The sequence below is a fragment of the Sphaerodactylus townsendi genome, linkage group LG05 (assembly GCF_021028975.2).
Source record: "Sphaerodactylus townsendi isolate TG3544 linkage group LG05, MPM_Stown_v2.3, whole genome shotgun sequence".
Lineage (NCBI taxonomy): Eukaryota > Metazoa > Chordata > Lepidosauria > Squamata > Sphaerodactylidae > Sphaerodactylus > Sphaerodactylus townsendi.
This window is the reverse complement of record NC_059429.1, coordinates 1,502,070-1,523,016: the sequence shown is the minus strand read 5'-3', so window position 1 is coordinate 1,523,016 and position 20,947 is coordinate 1,502,070. Positions and strand designations below refer to the sequence as shown.

At 48.5% G+C, this 20,947-nt stretch overlaps 1 protein-coding gene across 5 annotated transcripts in view; it reads left to right on the top strand.

The window, feature by feature from the left end:
• The window catches only part of SH3GL1 (SH3 domain containing GRB2 like 1, endophilin A2), a 69,017-nt gene extending 50,856 nt beyond the window's left edge, over positions 1 to 18,161 (top strand). For 4 of the 5 annotated variants that reach the window (XM_048496722.1, XM_048496723.1, XM_048496724.1 and 1 more), the window contains exons 6-11: positions 625 to 758; positions 3,267 to 3,425; positions 5,635 to 5,738; positions 6,511 to 6,635; positions 11,567 to 11,620; positions 14,292 to 18,161. In XM_048496722.1, coding sequence (XP_048352679.1) covers positions 625 to 758; positions 3,267 to 3,425; positions 5,635 to 5,738; positions 6,511 to 6,635; positions 11,567 to 11,620; positions 14,292 to 14,488 — 773 coding nt within the window. In that variant the 3' untranslated portion in view covers positions 14,489 to 18,161. The remainder of the gene's footprint in view (positions 1 to 624; positions 759 to 3,266; positions 3,426 to 5,634; positions 5,739 to 6,510; positions 6,636 to 11,566; positions 11,621 to 14,291) is intronic. The other variant, XM_048496725.1, reaches the window with a different exon arrangement.
• The last annotated feature ends 2,786 nt before the right edge of the window (positions 18,162 to 20,947 follow it).

Below are 20,947 nucleotides of genomic sequence, written 5' to 3'. Positions count from 1 at the left end.
ATTGAGACTCAAGATTGGTTCAAGAGCTTTATTGAACTGTGTGAAGACCTGGGCTGCAAAAAGCCACAGCTAGTGCTCAACCTTTTGTAGCTGGTGCATCAAACATTGCCCATCCAGGTGTCCCCCCCCCCCCCCCATTGATTCCCACAATTGCCCGCATGAGAAAAGTCTAGTATGAATACAGCATTGTTAATGGGTTTGCCCAAGGCCAGCGACAGACTACTCCCTTCTCCAGGAAATGGGAGAGAGGGGGAGGGTTTGCATACTTCACTAGTTACACACAAGGCATAGAAAAATAGAAAGGACGTTTTTCCTTATGTCAAATCTTGTATTATGGATTCTTTTTACACAGAATACATTTTATATTTAGACTTTGGAGGTTTTAAATGGTTTTATTTTATTTATAAGCCTGGTCAGTGACTGTGCATAATAGACAGACAAACAAACATGCTGGTCTTATTCGCAACCACTACTGGTTGGCTGTGGTTGGAAATCACCTTTCAGTGTGAGTGAGCCAGACCTTTCTGATGCCATTTTCTTCCCAAGATGGGCCTTGGGCTCACCCTGCTTTCTGCTTCCCTTTCCCCCCTGTCCCCTGCTCTTTCTTTTTTTCTGCCTGTCAAGGCGACGCGCTGCTTGATGCTGGCGAGTCCATGAAGCGCCTGGCTGAAGTGAAGGACTCCCTGGACATCGAAGTCAAACAGAACTTCATTGACCCCCTTCAGAACTTGTGTGATAAAGACTTGAAAGAGATCCAGGTAATCTTGCTTGAAAGCTGGGGTCCCCAACGTGGTGCCCGAGTGTTTGCAGGAAGTGGGCGGGGCCAGGTGGGGCTTTTGCCCAGCAAAGCTTCTGATTGGCCATTTGAGATTTGGTCGGCTGTGCAAATGTTTTCAATGTTGCTTCGGCAGTGTTTAAAGAACTAATGTTAAAAACAATGTTAGTCTTAGAATTACAGTAATTCGATAGATATTTGAATCCAAAGATTTGCATTTCCAACAACAGTAAAACCTGAAATAGATTGCACATTTATTGTCATTTTTTATTGTCATTGGAGATGCAATATTTGGATTCAGATATCTATTGAATTATTGTAATGTTAAGACTTTAACATTGTTTTTATATTATTTTTAAGCCCTGTGCAATAGGGACGTATTGTTAATTTTAACCATTGATTCTGTTTTTCTCAACCCTTTTTTCATTCCCAGCGTATTTATATAGGTTGGGCTTTGATTTCCTTTCTGTTTTCTGCAGCAGCTAGGTTTGCCAGATGGCTGCTTAGGGAAAGAGGGGAGGTCAAGAAATTGGTGGGTTGGGGCCCACGCTGTCTTGGGGTAGATTGCCCTCAACTTCGTCACCCACTTTTCCTCTGTTAGCCAGCTGGTGGGGAGACAGGCCTGACTTGGAGGCCTTTCAGACTGGAGCTCCCCTATTTTCTAAGCTCCTGAGGCCAGCTGCCTGTTCTGGAGCCAAGTGTGGCACGGATCCGTGCATGCCTTCAAGCGCCTGTGCGGATGGCAGCGTTCTTTGCAACTCTTGGGGTTGGGAAAGAAGAGATCGTTGACCCCCTAACCATCCCCACATTGCATTACACAGGAGAAAGCAAAATAGTGGTTCCGTGCAAATCACACGGCAGCTAGGGGAACAGTGCGCATTCTTGTGGGCACATATGTGCGCGTGCTGCTTGAATCAGTAACAGTTCCTCAGCCAGAGGACATTTAACCCATTCGTGTCTTGTCTAGAGAGAAGGGGAGATTCCCAGGATTTTGTAAATCCCTCCCCCGTAAGAGTTTTCTAACCTCCCCCCACTCTCCCCACCAGCTGGCTGACCAAGAAAAAGTGGATGAAGGACTTGCTGACAATGAGGAGAGAAAGCATCCCACACCCCAGGCAGGAGACATAGAGCAGCATCAGACAGGGGCTGATCATGGCTGTTAGTCCTGCAGTGGCTGTTCCAAAAAGAGTCTCAAGATCAGCCACAGACTGCAGGTAGAAGGACCCTTCTGTGTAGCTGGGTGTGTAGAATGTATACAGAAGAGTCCTTTGCCACTGATATTATTCTGTTTTCTGAAAAACTGTTGTGACTATCAAGATAATTAAAAACATATTTTCCATACTTGGTATCATCAGCCTTCCTTGGCCTGTTCTTTAATCTCCTGTGACTGGTGCAGCCACTTTATTCCTTCTTGGCCTTTTGATGCAAGTTTTTCCATTGCTTTTAATCTCCATAGTCAAGTCTGGCAAGGTCCCTCCATGCCGGTCTCCTGGTGGTTGACAGGGGCCTGTGCCAATCCAGATACCCAGCAGTGAAGGCACAGTGCCTCTGGGGGGGGGGGGGGGTGTGATTTTGATCCTAAGGTACAGGGGCCACCTAGGAGGGCACCATCCCACTACCCAGATGTGCCCTTTGGCTTCTGTGGACCCTGGAATGCAGCCAGCCTGTCGTAGTCAGGCCCTCAGGAACCAAGGATAGTCCACACACAGGTTTTAGCAGGCTCAGAAGTTTAATGTGCACAGAACAAGGAATCCAGACAAGACAAGAAACAGTAACCTGCAAACTAAATCACAACCCTACCAGCTAGCTCTTTTATAGCCAGCCTCCCATTCCCTTGTGCCATAACCTCTTACAGCTGGGTTACTCTAGCCTGGCTCCTGAAAAGACTCTGTATCCACTCTAGCTCACCCTATGCCAGGGGTAGGGAACCTGCGGCTCTCCAGATGTTCAGGAACTACAATTCCCATCAGCCCCTACTAGCATGGCCAATTGGCCATGCTGACAGAGGCTGATGGGAATTGTAGTTCCTGAACATCTGGAGAGCCGCAGGTTCCCTACCCCTGCCCTATGCTAACCTGCTGCTGCATTTCCTTTGCTGTAAGCTAGCACGTAGTCTCCTCCTGGGGCTCTGGAGATGGAGGGGGAGGGCGAGGGAGCTGTCAGGGTCCCCTCTGGCTCTGTATCAAGGGGCTAAAGAGCCCCAGAGCTCAGCTCTTCCTGGGGAATCTCAGAGCTTGAACCTGGCTGTGGATGCCAGCCGGAATGCTCTGCCTGAGCCTGGGGACCTGATCCTGCAGGAACTTCTGGCTGCTCGGTCTCTGCATCTACAGGTAGTGCCTGCGAATCTGGAACCAACACTGTCCCCTCTTCTCTCTCTGAGACTTCCTCCCTCAGGTTCCCGTTCAGAGCAGGCTGAGCCCTGGACTCCAGGCAGCCTCTTGGTTCTCTACATGCTTTCCGACCGCTACTGAGCCTCTCTCATTCTCTCCAGCACCACCTAAAGAAGCTAGAGGGCCGGCGCTTAGACTTCGACTACAAGAAGAAGCGCCAGGGGAAGATCCCCGATGAAGAATTGCGGCAAGCCCTGGAGAAGTTTGAGGAATCCAAGGAGGTTGCTGAGACAAGCATGCATAACCTCTTGGAGACTGATGTGAGCATATAACTCTAAACTCGTCTTCTTATTCTTCTTAACTAAGAAGCCACTGGCTGGTCATTTGGACCTCAAAATCTCCAGTTACTGGGGGGGGGGGGGTGTAATCATAATGGCCTACCTTACAGGGATGTTTCACTGCTGACTATGAAATTGTGAAGTGCTTTCAAAGAACACCTAAGTATTGTACTGCTTCAATGCCACTGAAGGAGAACTTCCAAGGTGCTCTGATAGCATCTGCACACCACCCGGTTTTGGAGTTCTGAGTGCTTTAGCAGGTCTTGGTTGTATTTACTGCTCTGAGGGTGGGACTGCGTGTGAGGCAGAGCACAACACACATGACTTGTTTAATTGAATTCCAGCAGCTGCTTTGTGGTTTCTTCCTAAGTGGGTGGTAAATATATAAGCAGTAATTTGAATAACAGGTATGATTTCTTAAAGCCTTCCCAGTCCTTGCAAGCATGTTACTGGCCGTTTCCCTCCATCCCTTGTTGTTTTATATAGCCCATTTGAAAAGCACTTTGTAATGGTTCTGACTGGCAGGGATGTTGGAAGGAGCATCATCTCGCTAAATCTCGCCAAGCCATTTGAGCATTCTAAGTGTTGTAAAAAGGCTAAGTAAGGGTAGCGTATTAGAAAATCGGGACGCTATGAAATGTAAACAAGCACACAAAGTTTCTATATCTCATTGTATGGCTTGCGAGGGCCGGTCTTGCCAGGAAGAAACTTGAATGAGCAGCGGATTCAAGAGGGCTGCATGTTTTTTGACCTCTTGACAGTCTTGTTTCACTGGGTTGTTGTGGGTTTTCCAAGTTGTATGACTGTGTTCCAGCAGCATTTTCTCCTGATGTTTCACCTTCATCTGTGGCTGGCATTTTCAGAGGATCCTCTGAAGATGCCAGCCACAGATGCAGGCAAAATGTCTGGAGAAAAAGCTACTGGAACACAGCCATATAACCTGGAAAACCCACAACACCCTAGAGCAGTGGTGGCGAACCTATGGCACTCCAGATGTTCATGGACTACAATTCCCATCAGCCCCTGCCAGTATGGCCAATTGGCCATAGGGGATTGTAGTCCTTGAACATCTAGAGTACCATAGGTTTGCCACCACTGCCCTAGAGATTCTGGCCATGAAAGTCTTCGGCGATACATATTCTTGTTTCATTTCACTCGTTTTCCCCGCATGCTTTGGTCCAGAACAAGGAAAGATTTCTGTTTCGTGGTTTGCACATCCAAAAGGTTTTCTCAGGTCTGTACTTGACTTGATGTTTAAATCTAAGCCAACTGATTGCTTGCATATTGTTTCTTCTAAACATTGTAATGCCACAAATGTGCTCAAACTGAAAAAAATATGGGGTTGCAGCCAATACTGTGAATATGCTAAGAATGATTATTGCAACATTTGCAGAAGATCTGTGTACAATAATTGTTCTTGATATATTCATGATGTTCACTTTGGCACCATATTTTTTTTTCTGCCAAGGCGTTCAAGGGACTTAGAGTAAAATTTGAAAAATGCAAAACAAACAGCTGCTAATAACAACCACAGGAAAGAAGAAATATAATGGCAGTAAAAGCGTACGTGGCTAGTCAGTGCCTAAGAATATAAGTTTAATCTTTCCTCGACTCCTGAAAGAAAGCAGTGAAAATTTCTGAGGGACTTCTCTGAGAAATATGACATGACCGCTGTTCCGCAAGAGCGCGAGCTCATTGTGTTCATACAGAACAGTTGGTCTTGGACTTGTTTTTCAGAGAATATGATGGTCAAAAACAGAATGAACCCATTTTCCACTTATCCAGATCATAAACAAATACCCTCGTCTGAGTTAGAACAGAGATGGGTGAGATTTGTCGTTGAGCAGGAATCTCCCAACCATCCCTTGCCCCCCCCCTTTTTTCCTTGGACCAGGGTTATTTATTTTTATTCCTTTGCTTCATCTGCGCCTCACCTTCCTCCCCAGTGGAGACCCAAAGCAGCCTGTCTCATTTTCCTCTCCTGCATTTTATCCTCATGGCAGCCCTGCCAGGTAGGTTAGGCTGAGAGTGTGGGGCCCCAGGTTGCCCGGCAAAGCTTCCGTGGCAGAGCGGGGGCTCAAACCTGGGTTTTGCAAACCCAGCACTCTTAACTGCTACACTCTGCTCCGCAACCCCGTACCACACCAGCTGGGTGTTAAACTCCGCTTGTTGGCTTCTACCTTTCTTGCAGATCGAACAGGTGAGTCAGCTGTCCGCCCTGGTGGAAGCCCAGCTCGACTACCACAAGCAAGCGGTGCAGATCCTGGATGAGCTCGCAGATAAACTCAAGCGCAGGCAAGTGTGGGGCTACCTGGATTCTCAGGGGAGAAATCCAACTGGAACTCCATAGCGTGTGGCATCAGGTGCACAACCATGGCTCTGGATCCAGTTCCAGTTCCATCCAACAGAAGTGACCAGGAGAAAGCCACGGGGTGCCAGACTTTCTTGAAGTTCAGCCCTTAGTGGTCAAAACCCCGCTGCTTCTAGGGTCAAAATGACAGGCGGAAATTTATAAGCCATGATCTTTCACATCCAAACGGCTTCTCAAATTTCCCTCCTCTGGGAGCCTTGTTTTACTCTCAGGTTAAATGAACTTTGGGGACTGTGCTCCATGAGTTATAGTTTCAGAGGGTAGAGGCGGTGGGCTGCAGCACAGCCAGTAGATTAGAATCTGGTGCCACCTTAGAGACCCAACAAGATTTTCAGGGTATACGAAGCTTTCAAGAGGCAAAGCTATCTGATGAAGGGAGATTTGACCCTTGAAAACTCGTACTCTTGTTGGTCTCTAAGGTGCTTTTGGTTTCAAATCCAGCAGTTGTGTGATTCAGTTTCGTGTTGTGTCCTTTCTGCCTCGTCGCACATGGTAGCCTTTGACTGGGCTTAGGTGGGGTGCATAACTGAGCATCTGCCACAGTTTTAAAAATACTGCATAGAACGGGATGCCAGAGCTTCTTCATCCAGTCTGCATAACTCTTATTTTTCATTCATGCCCACTCTCAACACGAGATTGTCTTTGTTTTGCCTCCAAAGCTGATTCTTTTCATTAATGCCAAATTTCTGTCTCCAGAGTGATGGAAGCCTCCTCACGCCCCAAACGGGAGTATAAACCGAAGCCCCGAGAGTCGTACGAATTTGCAGAGCCTGACCAATCGAACGGAGGCTTTTCCTGTAATCCCGCCCCCAAAGTCTCAGGTGAGGATGGCTCAAAAAGACCCCTCTCAAAAGGTAGTTGGTTCCAGTGGTGGGATCCAAAAATTTTAGTAACAGGTTCCCATGGTGGTGGGATTCAAACAGTGGCCAATGGGGCTGGGCGGGGCACGATGGGGGTGTGGCCGGGCATTTCGGGGGTGGGGCATTCCTGGGTGGGGCTGTGGCAAGGACGCAGGGCGTGCACGCCTCAGGTGCAGTTCGCTTTAAGGAGTCTCTAAACAGCTAACGAACGCCCCCCCTCCTCTCCCCACAACAAACACCTCGTGGTGCAGCAGGTGGGACAGAGAAAGTGGGGAATCAAACTCAGCTCTCCAGATTACAGCCCAGCCCCACAGCAAAAGTTAAGAAGCCAGGTGCTTCATGTGCCCCGCCCCCCCCCAATCAAGGCCATTCACAACTGCAAACAAGATTTTAGGGATAGAAGTGCAGTTTGGATTTGCACATTACCTTTAAGGAGTATCCAAACAGCTAACAAACGCGTGCGCCCCCCTTTCCTCTCCCCACAACAAACACCTTGCAGGTAGGGCAGAGATTGCCTCCCTAGCCGACCTATGGACTTCTCCTGTGCTGGCCGGCGCCTGTCTGCTGGAGAGAAGGCTTGAGACTGAGAGCAATGGCAAGGACTTAATGGAGAATAAGGCACTGCACTCTGGGTGAGAGGGCGGGAAGGCAGAGCTCCCCAGTCCTCTGGACACTCAGGGCCACCGTAGAGAGTGGGCGGGGCTATGTCAGGCTTCCTTAATTCGGCTTGCTGGGGCTTGCAAAATCAGTCTGTGTGGGGGGACATTTTGGCGCCGGCGCCCCCCAACGTGACTGCAATGGATGCTCCCGGGAACATCGGGTACCCCTTGTCCCTAGGCAGATATGCCACTGCCTCTGAGCGGACCCAATTAGTAACCCCCTCTCGGCACACATAAATAATTAGTGACCCACTCTCAGGAACCTGTGAGAACCAGCTGGATCCCACCTCTGGTTCATTCCATACTTTGCAGGGGGGGGGGGTTCTTAAGGGTGCCCCCAAAGCAGTGGCCGTCAGCCAGTGTTTGAACCACAGAAAGATTCTCTATGCCATATCCTAAAGAACAGGGACACAAAAGATGCCCCCGCAAGTAAATCAGTAGATGGCAGCTTTAAGTTTGGGAAAGAGTTGGTGGAAATAGGGGGTTTGACCCCACATCATTGGGGGGGGGGGGAAATCTGTGGCATGTGGGCAGGGCTCAACCATCTGTAGCAGCCCCCCAATGGCAGACTCATCTCTTGCCATAAAGTGGGGGATTTTTTATTTCCATAAAGATAAATAGACCATATTTGTGGTACTGGGCTTATAGCCCTACTCTCCAAATCCTGGTAAAGTAAACCTGCCCCCCTCCCATGCATGGGCCGTGTGTGTGGGCAGGTGCCAAGGGTGACTCAGCGGTCAAGCCCCTGCTGTGCATGCAGCAGACCCCCCAAAGTTCAGTGCCCATCACCTCCAATTAAAGGATCTTGGGTCGCAGGGACTGAGATTAATTCTCCTGTTGAGATCAAGGATGTAGGTAAGGTGGGGTTCTCGGGTTCAACCCCCCCATTCATGTTCAAAGCTCCGCCCCTCCGTTTGTGCGTTTTTTAAACATTTTTAGTGATTTTTCGGTTTTTGGCCTGCAGGGGGCACATAGTTTGGGCTAGCAGCACCAAACTTTCAGGGCTTGTTTGGGGGACTCTCCTGATGATACTACACAGGTTTTGTGAAGTTTGGTCCAGGGAGTCCAAAGCTATGGATTCCCAAAGGGGGTGCCCCATCCTCCATTGTTTCCAGTGGGAGCTAATAGAAGATGGGGGCTACACCTTTGAGGGTCCACAACTTTGGACACCCTGAACCAAACTTCACCAAACCTGGGAGGTATCAACAGGAGCGTCTCCTAAAGATACTCTGCAAGTTTGGTGTTTCTAACTTAACAATTGCACCCCTGACAGCAGGCACCCCCCAAATTTCCCCAGATTCTCCTTTTAAATCCACCCCCTTTGGCATGGATTTAAAGGGAGAATCTGAGGTCCTCAGTTTAGAAGAAGAAGAAGAGTTTGGATTTATATCCCCCCTTTCTCTCCTGTAGGAGACTCAAAGGAGCTTACAATCTCCTTGCCCTTCCTCCCTCACAACAAACACCCTGTGAGGTGGGTGGGGCTGAGAGAGCTCCGAAAAGCTGTGACTAGCCCAAGGTCACCCAGCTGGCGTGTGTGGGAGTGCACAGGCTAATCTGAATTCCCCAGATAAGCCTCCACAGCTCAAGTGGCAGAGCAGGGAATCAAACCTGGTTCCTCCAGATTAGAATGCACCTGCTCTTAACCGCTACGCCACATTGAAAGTGATGCTGTTTCAGGGTGGGGGATAATCCACCCCCAAACAGCATCACTTTCAATGTTGTTTAACTAGGGACCCCAGATTCTCCTTTTAAGGTAGATTTAAAAGGAGAATTTGGGCTCTCTACTTTAAACACCTTTGAAAATGATGCTGTTTGGGGGTGGATTCCAGCATCACAGCGACTGCCCGGGGGGGGCTCAGATTTTGCACCGGGCTCCATTTTCCCTTTATGCCTCTGCCCAGAGGGGAGGGCAGAAGGAACTGCTGGCTGGGAGCCCAGCTGGAGGGTGGGCAGGGCAGGGCAGGGCAGGGGAGTCTGCTGTCCCCGGCCTCGGAGAGCTGCTTTTATAAGCGCTAGGCCAGGGGCGGGGCCATGCCCTAGGGGCAGGTGGGGGTGTGGCCCCCCCCGAACCCCCCCCCTAAAAAAATCTATACCTACGTCCCTGGTTGAGACCCCGAGGATCCACTGCCAGCAGACAAAGCAGAGAAATGAGGGTGATCCAACAATCTGATTTTCTAGCCTGTGGGCACTTTTGAAATTCTGACACAATGCCATGTCAAAATTGACACACAAAATGGCTGCCGCAGGAGGCAAGGGCAGCCGCAAAATGGCTGCCACAGTTTACCTTCAGTCATACAGAGAAGATCCTGATGCTGTGATGGCGGCTTCCAAAGCAACATTTTTAAAAATCTGTACATCCAATCAAACCCATAGTAGCCTGTGGCGGAACGGGCTTGCTTTGCCTGGCAGGCCCTATTCCACTCCCAAGCCTCTCCCAGGGGTTGCCAACTTTTCCTGGGGAGGGCTTGCTTTCTCTCTGGGCAAACCGCTGCCACCACCTGGCCAATTTGAGGAACTTGCCCGCTGGGGAAGGCCAGGATTCCCCAACTTCCTTTCCAGCCTTGCCTCAGTTTCCCTCGGTTCCCCTCTCTTGGGTTTCACAGGGCAGATTGGAGGTCCCGGAGGAAAAGCTGCTCGCCAGCTGCCAACCTTCCTCCCCCCTCCTGTTTCGATAGCGCATCCAAGACGGTGGGGCATTCATGGTACAGAAAACGGTTCTCTACATCTAAGGTTTAAAAGTGTTTATTAAAAATAAAATTGTCACAAGTATATTTTAGGGCTGCACCAGATTGAGCAAGGGTTTCCAAAACAAAGGAGATGTAAACGCAGATCCCCTGTCCCTCTTGCTAAACATACCCTAGCACCGTGGTGGCGAACCTTTGGCACTCCAGATGTTGTGGACTACAATTCCCAATTGGCCATGCTGGCAGGGGCTGATGGGAATTGTAGTCCATAACATCTGGAGTGCCAAAGGTTCGCCACCACTGCCCTAGCAGTTGTTGAAAATAGGGTAGGCTCTTAAAGCTTAGAGGGTTGCAATGTTCAAAGAGTTCTCATTACCTGGCAGGCTGAGTGAGCTCCCTGGATGAGCACATGGTTCAAAAATGGCTGCTGTCTGCACAGCCCCGGCAAGAGGTCTGTTCCCTTCAGTGACCCAGCAGAAAGTGCAAGAGGAGAGACTTCGCCCCTCTCTTCCCAGAGTTTTGTCAGATCCCAGACCCCACCCTCTTTTGGCCTGGTCAGGCTGGGTCAAGATATCTTTCCCCCCTAGGTCAGGTAGCTCTTCCTGATGTTCATCTGGAATTTCTAAGTCCTCCAAATCTATGATACCTGATTGGAGTGGGGGAGGAGGGAAAAAAGGGGGGGAATCATTTCTCCACATAGCCCATCAGAAGCCTTGCTGGGCAAGTCCCCCAGCTGACCCACTTTCTGAAAACCCTTGGCAGGTGCCAGGAAAGGTGTTGGCAGGTGCCGCAGGGCACCCTTGTAGTTGGGCATAAGTGTGTTTGTTCTCTTGACTGTCTTTCTAACCCCCTCCTGCAAACCTACAAGCACAGAAAGCTGCACTCTTTGGAAAAGGCAAGGAAGTTATTCAAAGATGCCCCTTCTCTGTCCCATGAACTGGGAGACCAGTTCTCCAAAGCTGGTGTTTTTCTGCTAATTTCTAGCTGCTGTTCTGCCCAGAAGCAAAGGAGATTCTTGCAGGGCTGGCGATACTGGATTGTTATTTCATTTCAGACTCCCTTTTTTGGTGGCAGTGTGGGGAGCTCTCAACATAAGCTGCTGAAGAATAGCATCAAGGTTTAAATTACAAAAAAGAAAAGTGACATTTTAAAAGCATGTGCTGTGGTTACTTTTTTAATACATCACCACAGCAGGGATGGGGGACACAAAGGGCACAAAGGTGTGCCTTCCCCTGTTGTGGTTTTGGACACTGATCCCGCAAAAGCTGCATCTTAAGCAACTGTGCTGCTGTGACCTCCGTGGCTGTTCTGAGGTAGGGGAAGAGAGGTTAGCTGTCTCCCCTGCTTTCTGTGTTGCCCCATTTCCTCTGCCGTCCCAAACCTAACCTGGAGGTCTCGACTGCTACTCCACGTGACTCCTAACTAACTGACTGCTACCCGACCCTGCCTTTCCCCAGGATGTCTGGTTGAGAGCAGTTTACTTAAATGTTGTTGCATTTTTGAAAAATAAAAGCATGTCTGTCTTTATTTTGTTTTCTTTTGGAAGCAGCTTCTTCCTCTTTCCGATCCGAAAAACCATCCCGGACCCCCAGCCGGAATTTTTGTGAGTTCCTCCCCCCCCCCCCCCCCCCCCCCCGCATGCAGTGTGGACTTTCCCTCTTGCGTTCCCCAGCCATCTTTTTCCTTAAGCTGATAGTTTATATTGCTGGATTCGCTTTTGTTATATTAACTTTTCAAGTTCCAGGCCAATTTGTGTCCAGGAGCAGGGGTTTGTGTGTGTGTGTGGTTTTTTCCCCCCTGTCCACAATAACCCTGTGTGCATTCATGCATGAGCATTTGGTGATTTCCATATCCAGTTCTTTTTTTAAAAAATCTTTTAAAGCAAGATCCTAGACCTCATGGGTGTGAAGAAAATTGGTTGTCTAGTGATTATCTCAGACTCCTGAGTGTGACCTCTTGTGGCCAAATGCTGGGGCTTTTGGTGTTTGGTGTGGCAGTTTTGCCAAGAAGCAGAGTCAGTTTTGAAAATAATGTTCTATTTTGGCACAGAATCTTTCTCTTTTTTAAAAAAATTGAAGGATATGTTATCTTAGAAGTCAAGATGGTACGAAGTAGTGATGGGAAGCGCTATCACGTCACAGGCAACTTATGGTCACCCCAGAGGTAATTTCAAGGCAAGAGGCCAGCAGAGGTGGTTTTGCCATTGCCTGCCTCTGCATAGCATCCCAGGACTTCCTTGGTGGCCTCCCTTCCAAGTACTAGCCAGGACTGACCATGCTGGGCTTCTGTGATCTGATGAGATTGGAATCGCTCGGGCTATCCAAGCGAAAAAAATGATGTGCAGTATTTGCTTTCTTTCTGTCATCAGAACTTCTAACACAGAGAAACCAGGGGCCATCCATTGAAAATGCTGCAGGGGAAGAATTAGGACTAATAAAAGGAACCGCCCTGAGCCCTCTGGGGGAGGGCGGTATAAAAGTGGAATAAATAATAATAATAATAATAATAATAATAATAATAATAATAATAATAATAATAATAATAATAATAATAATAATAATAATAAACATTTCTTCATGTAACGTGTGATTGGTGTTTGGAATATGCTGCCCCAGGAGGTGGTGATGGCCGCTCACCAGGATAGCTTTAAAAGGAACTTGGACAGATTTATGGAGGATAAGTCGATCTATTGCTACCCAGTCTTGATCCTCCTTGATCTGAGGTTGCAAATGCCTTAGCATACCAGGTGCTTGGGAGCAGCAGCAGCGGCAGAAGGCCATTGCTTTCACATCCTGCACGTGAGCTCCCCAAGGCACCTGGTGGGCCACTGCGAGTAGCAGAGGGCTGGACTAGATGGACTCTGGTCTGATCCAGCAGGCTCTTTCTGATGTTCTTATGCTCTAAACCCAGTATGGAAAGGAGAAGAGTGGTAACCTCCCTATTTCCTTGGTTTACTAGTTTTCTACATGCAGAGACTTCTTTTTTTCCTTTTAATGGAAGGGATAGTCAACCATGCAGCCAGTATTGACCCCCTGTAATTATTTTGTCTCACTTGGGAATTCTACCCCTCTTCCCCCCTCCCTCCAATGTGCTCATCATTGTCTGGGTGAATTTTGTTGACTGCAAATGGTTGTGTCATCTGGGATGGATAGTATCGTCCTAAAACTGTGGATGTCTTAACACTCTTGCCAGCCTGCACTGAGGAACTGCGTGAGTCCTCCTATCACTGCTGAGGGCAGCAGGTCTGGCGTCGCCTCTTCCCCAGAGCTGCAGGGCGAAGTGGCTGCGAGTTTGATTTGCATCCGAGTTCAGTCATTCTGTTAGAGGATTGCTTCAGCCAGGGCAAAAGGAATGCTGGCGCTCTTTTAGGATGTTGGAAGGGGAGATTGGGCTACATCCCACCACTCAAGTACGCATTCTCTCCTGTGAGTCATAACCCTGGTCCTTTGGGACTGTGGTTCAACCAATCAGGATTCTCTCATGAGAAGGGGTCTGAAGCTGGAAAATGCACTCAGATGATAAGGAAAACATTGTTAACCTTGGTTATTGCATTCCCTTTGGCATCCACATTAACCATGGTGAAATCGCCCAGGATTCCATCAACAAACTGGCAAACAAAACCCTGGTTAACAACGTCAGATTTAATCTAAGGTTAAGTCCAGCATACCAAACAGACAGAAATTCGGATCATTTAGCTGCTATAACTGTAAATTTATGGGAGAGAGAGAGAGAGAGAGAGAGAGAGAGAGAGATGCCTGCGGCTTTTAAAATCTCGTATCTCTATCTGGCTGTGGATGTGGTGAATAAAAAGTAAAGCGCAGTTAGAAAATTGTCAGCGTGGGCCTTCTCAGCCTCAGGTTCTGGTCTGCAAAATGGGGATAAAATGGGCTAACGGTTTGTGAAAGTGAAGGCAGTCGAATCATGCTTTGCATTTTAAAACAATGTGTGTAAGGGGTACAGGGGCAATCAATAATTGTTATCATTTAGTTCATTTGTGGTTGGGGAGGGCCAGTGTGGCTTCCATTGTTCTCCAACATTTTACCTGCCCAACAGCCCTGTGAGGCTGGTTAAGCGAAGGGTTGTTTGCTGGCCCCGGGTCACCCGTTGAGCTTCTGAGGCGGAGCAGAGACTTGGATTTGGGGATTCAGAATAGATGGTGGGGTTTCTGGCTTGGTGGGTGGGTGGGTGGGTGGGAAAGGCAGATTGGGTGCCAGTCTCCAGCCTGCCTGTAGGGTCGGCGTGGCTTCACTGGTGTGCCTTGGCTTCCTTCGCAGCTCACCTGGACCAGCCCTGCTGCAAGGCTCTGTACGATTTTGAGCCTGAGAACGATGGGGAGCTGGGCTTTAAAGAGGGCGACATCATCACATTGACCAATCAGATCGACGAGAACTGGTATGAAGGCATGATCAACGGCCAGTCGGGCTTCTTCCCGCTCAACTACGTGGAAGTGCTGGTCCCGCTACCTCAGTGAGGCCGCCTCCGCCTCACCCGGCTTTCCGCTGTGGGTTTTCGACCCCCGTTCTCCCCCCTCGCCTCCTGCAACACCGAGAGTGCTCAGGGGGGGGGGTGCGCTGGAGTCGGACTTCCTTCTGTACATTCCAAGTGGTAACCTGACACTAATTTTTTTCCCGTCCAGCCGGTGGAAACGGATGGGTTGATTGTATCGGCACAAGGCTTGGTGGAAGGGAATGAGATGGGGGGGAGGGGGGGGTGAAACACCAGCAAGGTTGAACCTGACTGCACGCATCTCCTTAGTCTGTCCCATTTTGGGGTTCTTGAATAGAAATGTCAAGATGCCAAACAGGGCGCCTCTTGCTTTCCCTTTGCAATCTGTTCTCTTCCCCTCCCTGCCCCGTCCCATGAAGCACGCTGCCAGAGTTGGAAACTTGAGGTGTGCAATTTGACTTGTGGGCTTTCTTAGTGTGTGTGTGTGCACAGAACTTGTCATTGTGGGGTCTGCCTGGTGTCCCAAAGTGCAGGGTGACTGTCGCAACTTACTGTGGAGTGCATTAAACACTACCAGAGACCTTCTCTGTCTTTGACTATTGTGGGAATTGGAGCATTCCCATTTGGCCCAGTGGCAACCATTTTGGATTTCTGTTATGATTTCCCCCTCCCTCCCTCCACCTCTTTCAGATGATATTCCAACCTAGAAGAATCCTTCTGGGGAAATAGATGTGTGTTTTGTATGCAGAGGAAGGGACTGAATTTTTATTCTCACCGAGATCTGGGTTCTATTCCTCACAAAGACCATTTCAGACCATACGTGGGGATTCAAAGCTCTGAATGCTGCTTTATTCTATAAACGAATCCCTGCACATGGCAAGCTTATCAGGCAACAGGTGGAGCTGGAATCCTTGACATTCTGGTGGTCTCCATACAGGGAGGTTTTTACTCAAACATGAACCAGCATTCAATCTGCAGTAGCAGGCTGACCCCGCTCACTGAGAAATGGGCCCAAAGACAAGGGGTTTGGAGACCAAGCTGGGGTCCTCCTGGAAGGAGCATGAGGAGAAATGCTTTGAGGTACCCCACAATAATTGGCCACGCATGACCCTCCCAGCCCCTTCCCCATATTGGCATCTCCCTTCCCTCATCTTTGGGTCGTTGTCAGTATTGTGGTCTCATCCGCCATGTTTTGTGTGTGTGAAGAACAGGGCCCCAGCAGCTATACCGAACGGCCAGGGGCAGCATACTCGGGGGGCTTGAGTGAGGAGGACCACCGCCAATTTATGATCAGCATCCTTCTTTGGCCACCTGCTGCGACCTTTTGAAACTCCCCGGCCTTCCTGTTCCAGTACTTTTCCCTGTTGCAGAACTTGAGGGCTTCTCCTCAGCCCGCCCTCAGCCCCCTCACTCGTCCCCGTTTAACGTGCCTTGTCTCTCGACTTCCTTCAAAACCGGGGCCTTGTCCACGAAGGATTGTTCCGTCCACACCCTTGTTCCTGGTCCTCAGACTGGTCCCATCTTGTCCCGTTCTCCACTACCACAGTGATAATTTTCACCCGTACAAATGGGTTGGAACAGGTTTGTGCCGCTTCTCACAAAGAACCCCTCGTCCCCGCTACGAAACTGCTCCATTGAAGGGTCTTAAGCCGGGGTTGTGTGGGTGGCTCATGCTGTGTGCCTGCGTCCCCTGAGCGGTCACAGAGGCAGGCAGCTGTGCGAACAAAGGAAATGTTGAGGGAACTGATACATTCCAGTAGGAGCCTGAAAGTCACATTCCCAGATCTGTGCCTCAGGGGATGTGTCATGACATCCCTTCCCTATGAAGTGAGACAGTGGCAGCTGCCTCCCACTGTATTGTCAGTGCAAAATGGCACAGTTGAGCCAAGATACTTAGGACCATTTGTCACCTTAACAAACGGTCAAGTGAAAATCAAACCTGGGACCAACTTCAGCAGATCCCTGTCTGCTGAAACCAACACTTTTGTGACACAGGAGGCGGCTGTGATCCTCCAGTGTCTGCCATTTTGGAATATATATTTTAATGCCTCCCTGATAATAGTGTTCCCTGCCTGCCAAAAGGTCAGTGAAAGGTTTTTACTTTGTGCTTTTTCCCTGATGTGTAACTTTTCTACATGCAGGGAAATCTTTTTAAACCACCCCCAGTGAAAAAAATGTAGTACCCTGGCAGCCATATTAACGTCTGTCACCCCAGCTGTCAAAGCCGCCATGCATCTTTGACTTGGTGTCTTGAAAACATGGGCTAGCCCACAGAGCTGATTCAGCCTTTTCTTAGCAAGATCTCCATCTGCCTGCGGAACCAAGCGCCTGTTCAGTCTCAGCCAAGCCCCTTCGTCTCGGGACTCTTAGCCGGTGGGGGGGGGGATCAGCTGAATCCCAAGGCAGTGAGGTCCGAAGCACTTAAGTACTTCTTGGCTCCTCCAGATATTCTCCTTCCTCCAGATTCAGCCTGGAGCTGGGGTTTGGGGAAAAAAGATTTGCAGAAGAATTTAATTATAGTGGACTAGCAAGATTGCTAATCTCTGATTATACTAGACCTTCCAGTGGTTTAAAAACTTATTTTCTTCCCGTCCCCCAATCAAGTTCTTTTACACTCTCTCACTGCAGGCAGTGGGATTGGACACAACTACCCATTGGGAGGTATTCCAAGAGGCCGTCTTTGTCACTGGCCTCCTTCTGGTACCCCCCCCCCTTTCCTGGACGGGGGTGGGGGGGGGTCTTGATCTGGTGAAGATGTGGCTCTGCCTACATGTCTTTCTGTAGCTCAAAAGATGTTTTTCTGTCGTATGTGGGGGGGTTTTTTGGGGGGGCACTGTTTTTCTGTCAGGCTTTTTAATGTGGAGGCCTGATTTTTTCTAAAAGGGTTGGGTGGGGAGGACAGAGAATTGTAAGGCTTTTTTCTCTTTCTTGACCATCCACACCAGATCTTTTCCCTATTTCCTTTTTCTTTCTTAATGGAATCCCTCCCCGCCCCACCTGTAACCCCAGTATTGAGATACCCGCAATATTTATATACAATATATATATATATATATATCTAAAAATAGTATTTCATTGTAATTTGTCTTGTCCAACCCTGGTGGAGGAGAAGCCATTCATTCTTTGCCTTGTAAGGTCTCACAGATGCTGCTTTGAAACAAAATGAAAACTCTTCTTTGCTTTCAAATCTCTATCTTTAACACACACACACTGTGGCCACATTCTTGTAGAAATACCTTGGTGGTCTGTGTGTTCTGTTTCTTTCCCTAGCCATTTCTGCACATGATCCTAGGTGTTGTATGGCTGAAATAGCCATATCTCTCCCCCCCACACACACACACCCCCAATTCACTTAAAAACACTTTGTTAGCAGGCCTGGTCCTGCTGGGATTCAACTCTTGCATTTGTCAGCAATTCTTGAGCACCCCCCTCTCCCCAATTTCACACCTACCAGTACTACAGGGCGGAAAAACTGTTGGGGGAGCTTTGCATATTCTTTGTCTAACCAGTAGCAATGTCACGTCAGGATATAACTGTTGGTATCTGGTACATTTGAGTGAAACAGATATTTTCTTATTCTGGGCCATGTGTTGAAGTGTTTCTCCCTTTTGTTTATGCCCCCCCCCCTTTTTTTTCTTTTGGAATAAAAAGGAAAAAAACACCTTGTATCCTTGAAATAAAAAAAAGTATTACATGTTCGAAAGTGTTTGAAATCTCTTCTACAATAATTCTACTGGGGAAGAAGCCGGTCTTCGCTTTAACGTGCTGCAAAACCTCAGAGTTTGTTGAAGAAAAAAGAAGCATCCAGAAAATTGTTCTGAGTCTGTTATGAAATCAGCATTTCTCCTTGTCAGAGAAACCTGCTTTCTGCATGAGTTGTTGTCGCCAGTGTCCCTTCTTAAAAGTTGCTGACGACTCATGCAGAGACAGACCAGGCAGCAGCCTCTGCTCAGCTGGTAATTCAGAATTGCAACAATGACAGAGGCAGATGGAAGCGCAGCAATGACTCATGCAGAGCAGCAACAGGCTTCCTCCTTCCTGGGTCTTTGCTATGGAACACTCCATGCTGCTGGCAGACTCCCGGACCAGCTGCTCCTGGGGGGGGGGGGGAGAGCAGGTGTCACCCCCGGGCGCCATTTTATCTCAATACATTTTATCTCGAACGTTATTGATTTGGATTGCCCTAGCTCAGTGGTGGCGAGCCTTTGGTACTCCAGATGTTATGGACTACAATTCCCATCAGCCCCTGCCAGCATGGCCAATTGGCTGATGGGAATTGTAGTCCATAACATCTGGAGTGCCAAAGGTTCGCCACCACTGCTATAGGGTGCTGGAACTGAGGATTCTTGCCCTCAGTTCCAGTATTTATTCTATTTACAAAAACAGACAGCAACCAATCAGCTTTTCCCCTCCCCCCAGTTCCTGGCCTCTCATTGGTTCTGACGGAGCTACACAGTTTTGTTTTGCCGTAGCTCCCCAACTCGATTTCCCAGTCTAACGCAAAAAGGCGCTGGTGATTGCTGGGAATTGTAGTCCTGACAGTAGCTGCCATGACATTATGGCTGACACACCTCGTTCAAATCTCTCCTCTGTTGCAAGCTATTCTCTTTCAACCTCAATATGTCTTAACTTCAGCAGCAGGTGGAGTCATCCCTGCAAGCTTTTTTTGTAAGGGATTACAAAAGGACACAAAGTGTTTTGAATTCGAGCCCTTCGGGGATGAGGCGGCCTATAAATTTAATAAATAAATAAATGTGCACGAACTTAAATGAAATTGGGACTTATGATGATGAATCTCAAGGTTATTTGTTCTTGCTGCCCCTTTGTTGTCAGTTAAGAAGAAGGAGACATGGGGGGGGGGGAGTCATCCATCTCTTGACCTATGCAGAACTGCCAAAGCCAGGAACAAAATATCAGGTGTACACTGGGCAGTGCGGCGCGTCGCACCAGGCGCGCACCGGGGGGAGGGGGGGCAGCAAAAATGTATTTTTGATATTTTTAGTGTTTTTACTTTGTCGGCCGGCAGGAGGCGCAGTTTTTAGGACAGCGGCACTAAAATTTCAGAATATCGTCCAGCGACACTCCTGCTGATACCAGCCAAGTTTGGCGCCCCATCCCCCATTGTTTCAAATGGGAGCTAATAGTAGATGGGGCTACATTTTGAGGGTCCATAACTTTGGACCCCCTGAACCAAAATTCACTAAACTTAGGTGGTATCATCAGGATAGTCTCCTGTTGATACCAGCCAGGTTTGGTGAAGTTTGGCTTGGGGAGTCCAAAGTTATGGACCCCCAAAGGGGGTGCCCCCATCTCCCATTGTTTCCAGTAGGAGCTAATAGTAGATGGGGCTACCTTTTTGAGGGTCCATACCTTTGGACCCCCTTAACCAAACTTCATCAAACCTGGGAGGTATCATCAAAGGAGTCTCCTAAAGATACCCTGAAATTTTGATGTTGCTAGCCTGAAAACTACGCCCCCTGCAGGCCAAAAACCGAAAAACACTAAAAAATAAACACACAAACACGGGGGAGAAAGCAAAACTTCGATTTTGCACCAGGCTCAATTTCCCCTAGCTACGCCTCTGACACTGGGGGAGGGATGCCAACCCCTGGGGAAGACACTCTCTGCAACCATCTACGTTCCTCGTTTTCAGACTAGAGGCACACCATCTTCCTCTTTAGGGCCTGAAAAGGTTTAATGTCACTGCGTAAGAGGAAGGGTTAACTGAACGCAGGGACTCTGCCTGAGTCACTGATCTGGGCCAGGATCTCTGCATGGATGGAAGGCAATCATAAATTGTGTATGCAGAAATTAACCATTCTGCTTCTTTGGGAGGAGCAGCTTATTCTCTGACTTCAAAGGCTTTGCATCATTCACTGCATAGCAGCATGTCATTCAGAGATGCAGCAGGCACTCTCCCTGAATGTTTGGATTTTGTTTTGCCCAGAATTACTGTTGCAGGCTGTAGCCGTGGTATGAAGGATTGAGGTACAATACAACTGTTTCAAAATGCAAGCTTCATTCTCTCTGCCCCCGATGCCACTTGTGTATGTTATTCCCTACCCGAGTAAGTAAGCCAGTATTATTTCAGCTGACATGCCTCTTTACTCAAACTATATATGCAGAAATAACACTGCACAAAACGGTTAGCCTTCCCACCAACGATTCTGTTCCCTCCACCCCAATAAGGTTGCTGTTGAGATCTGCAGGTTGTGAACAGGAGAGGTTTTTACTTCTCAAATAAATGATTTAATAGGATGTTGTAGGTTTTCCGGGTTGTATGGCCATGTTCCAGCAGTATTTTCTCCTGCATCTGTGATGCAGGCAAAATGTCATGAGAAAATAATACTGGGACACGGCCATACCACCCGGAAAACCCACAACATCCTAGTGATTCCCGCCGTGAAAGCCTTTGAGAGTATAAATGATTTAATCTTTGCAAAGTTCAAATCCTGCCTCTGCCTCAGCCAAACCTTCTGACCTT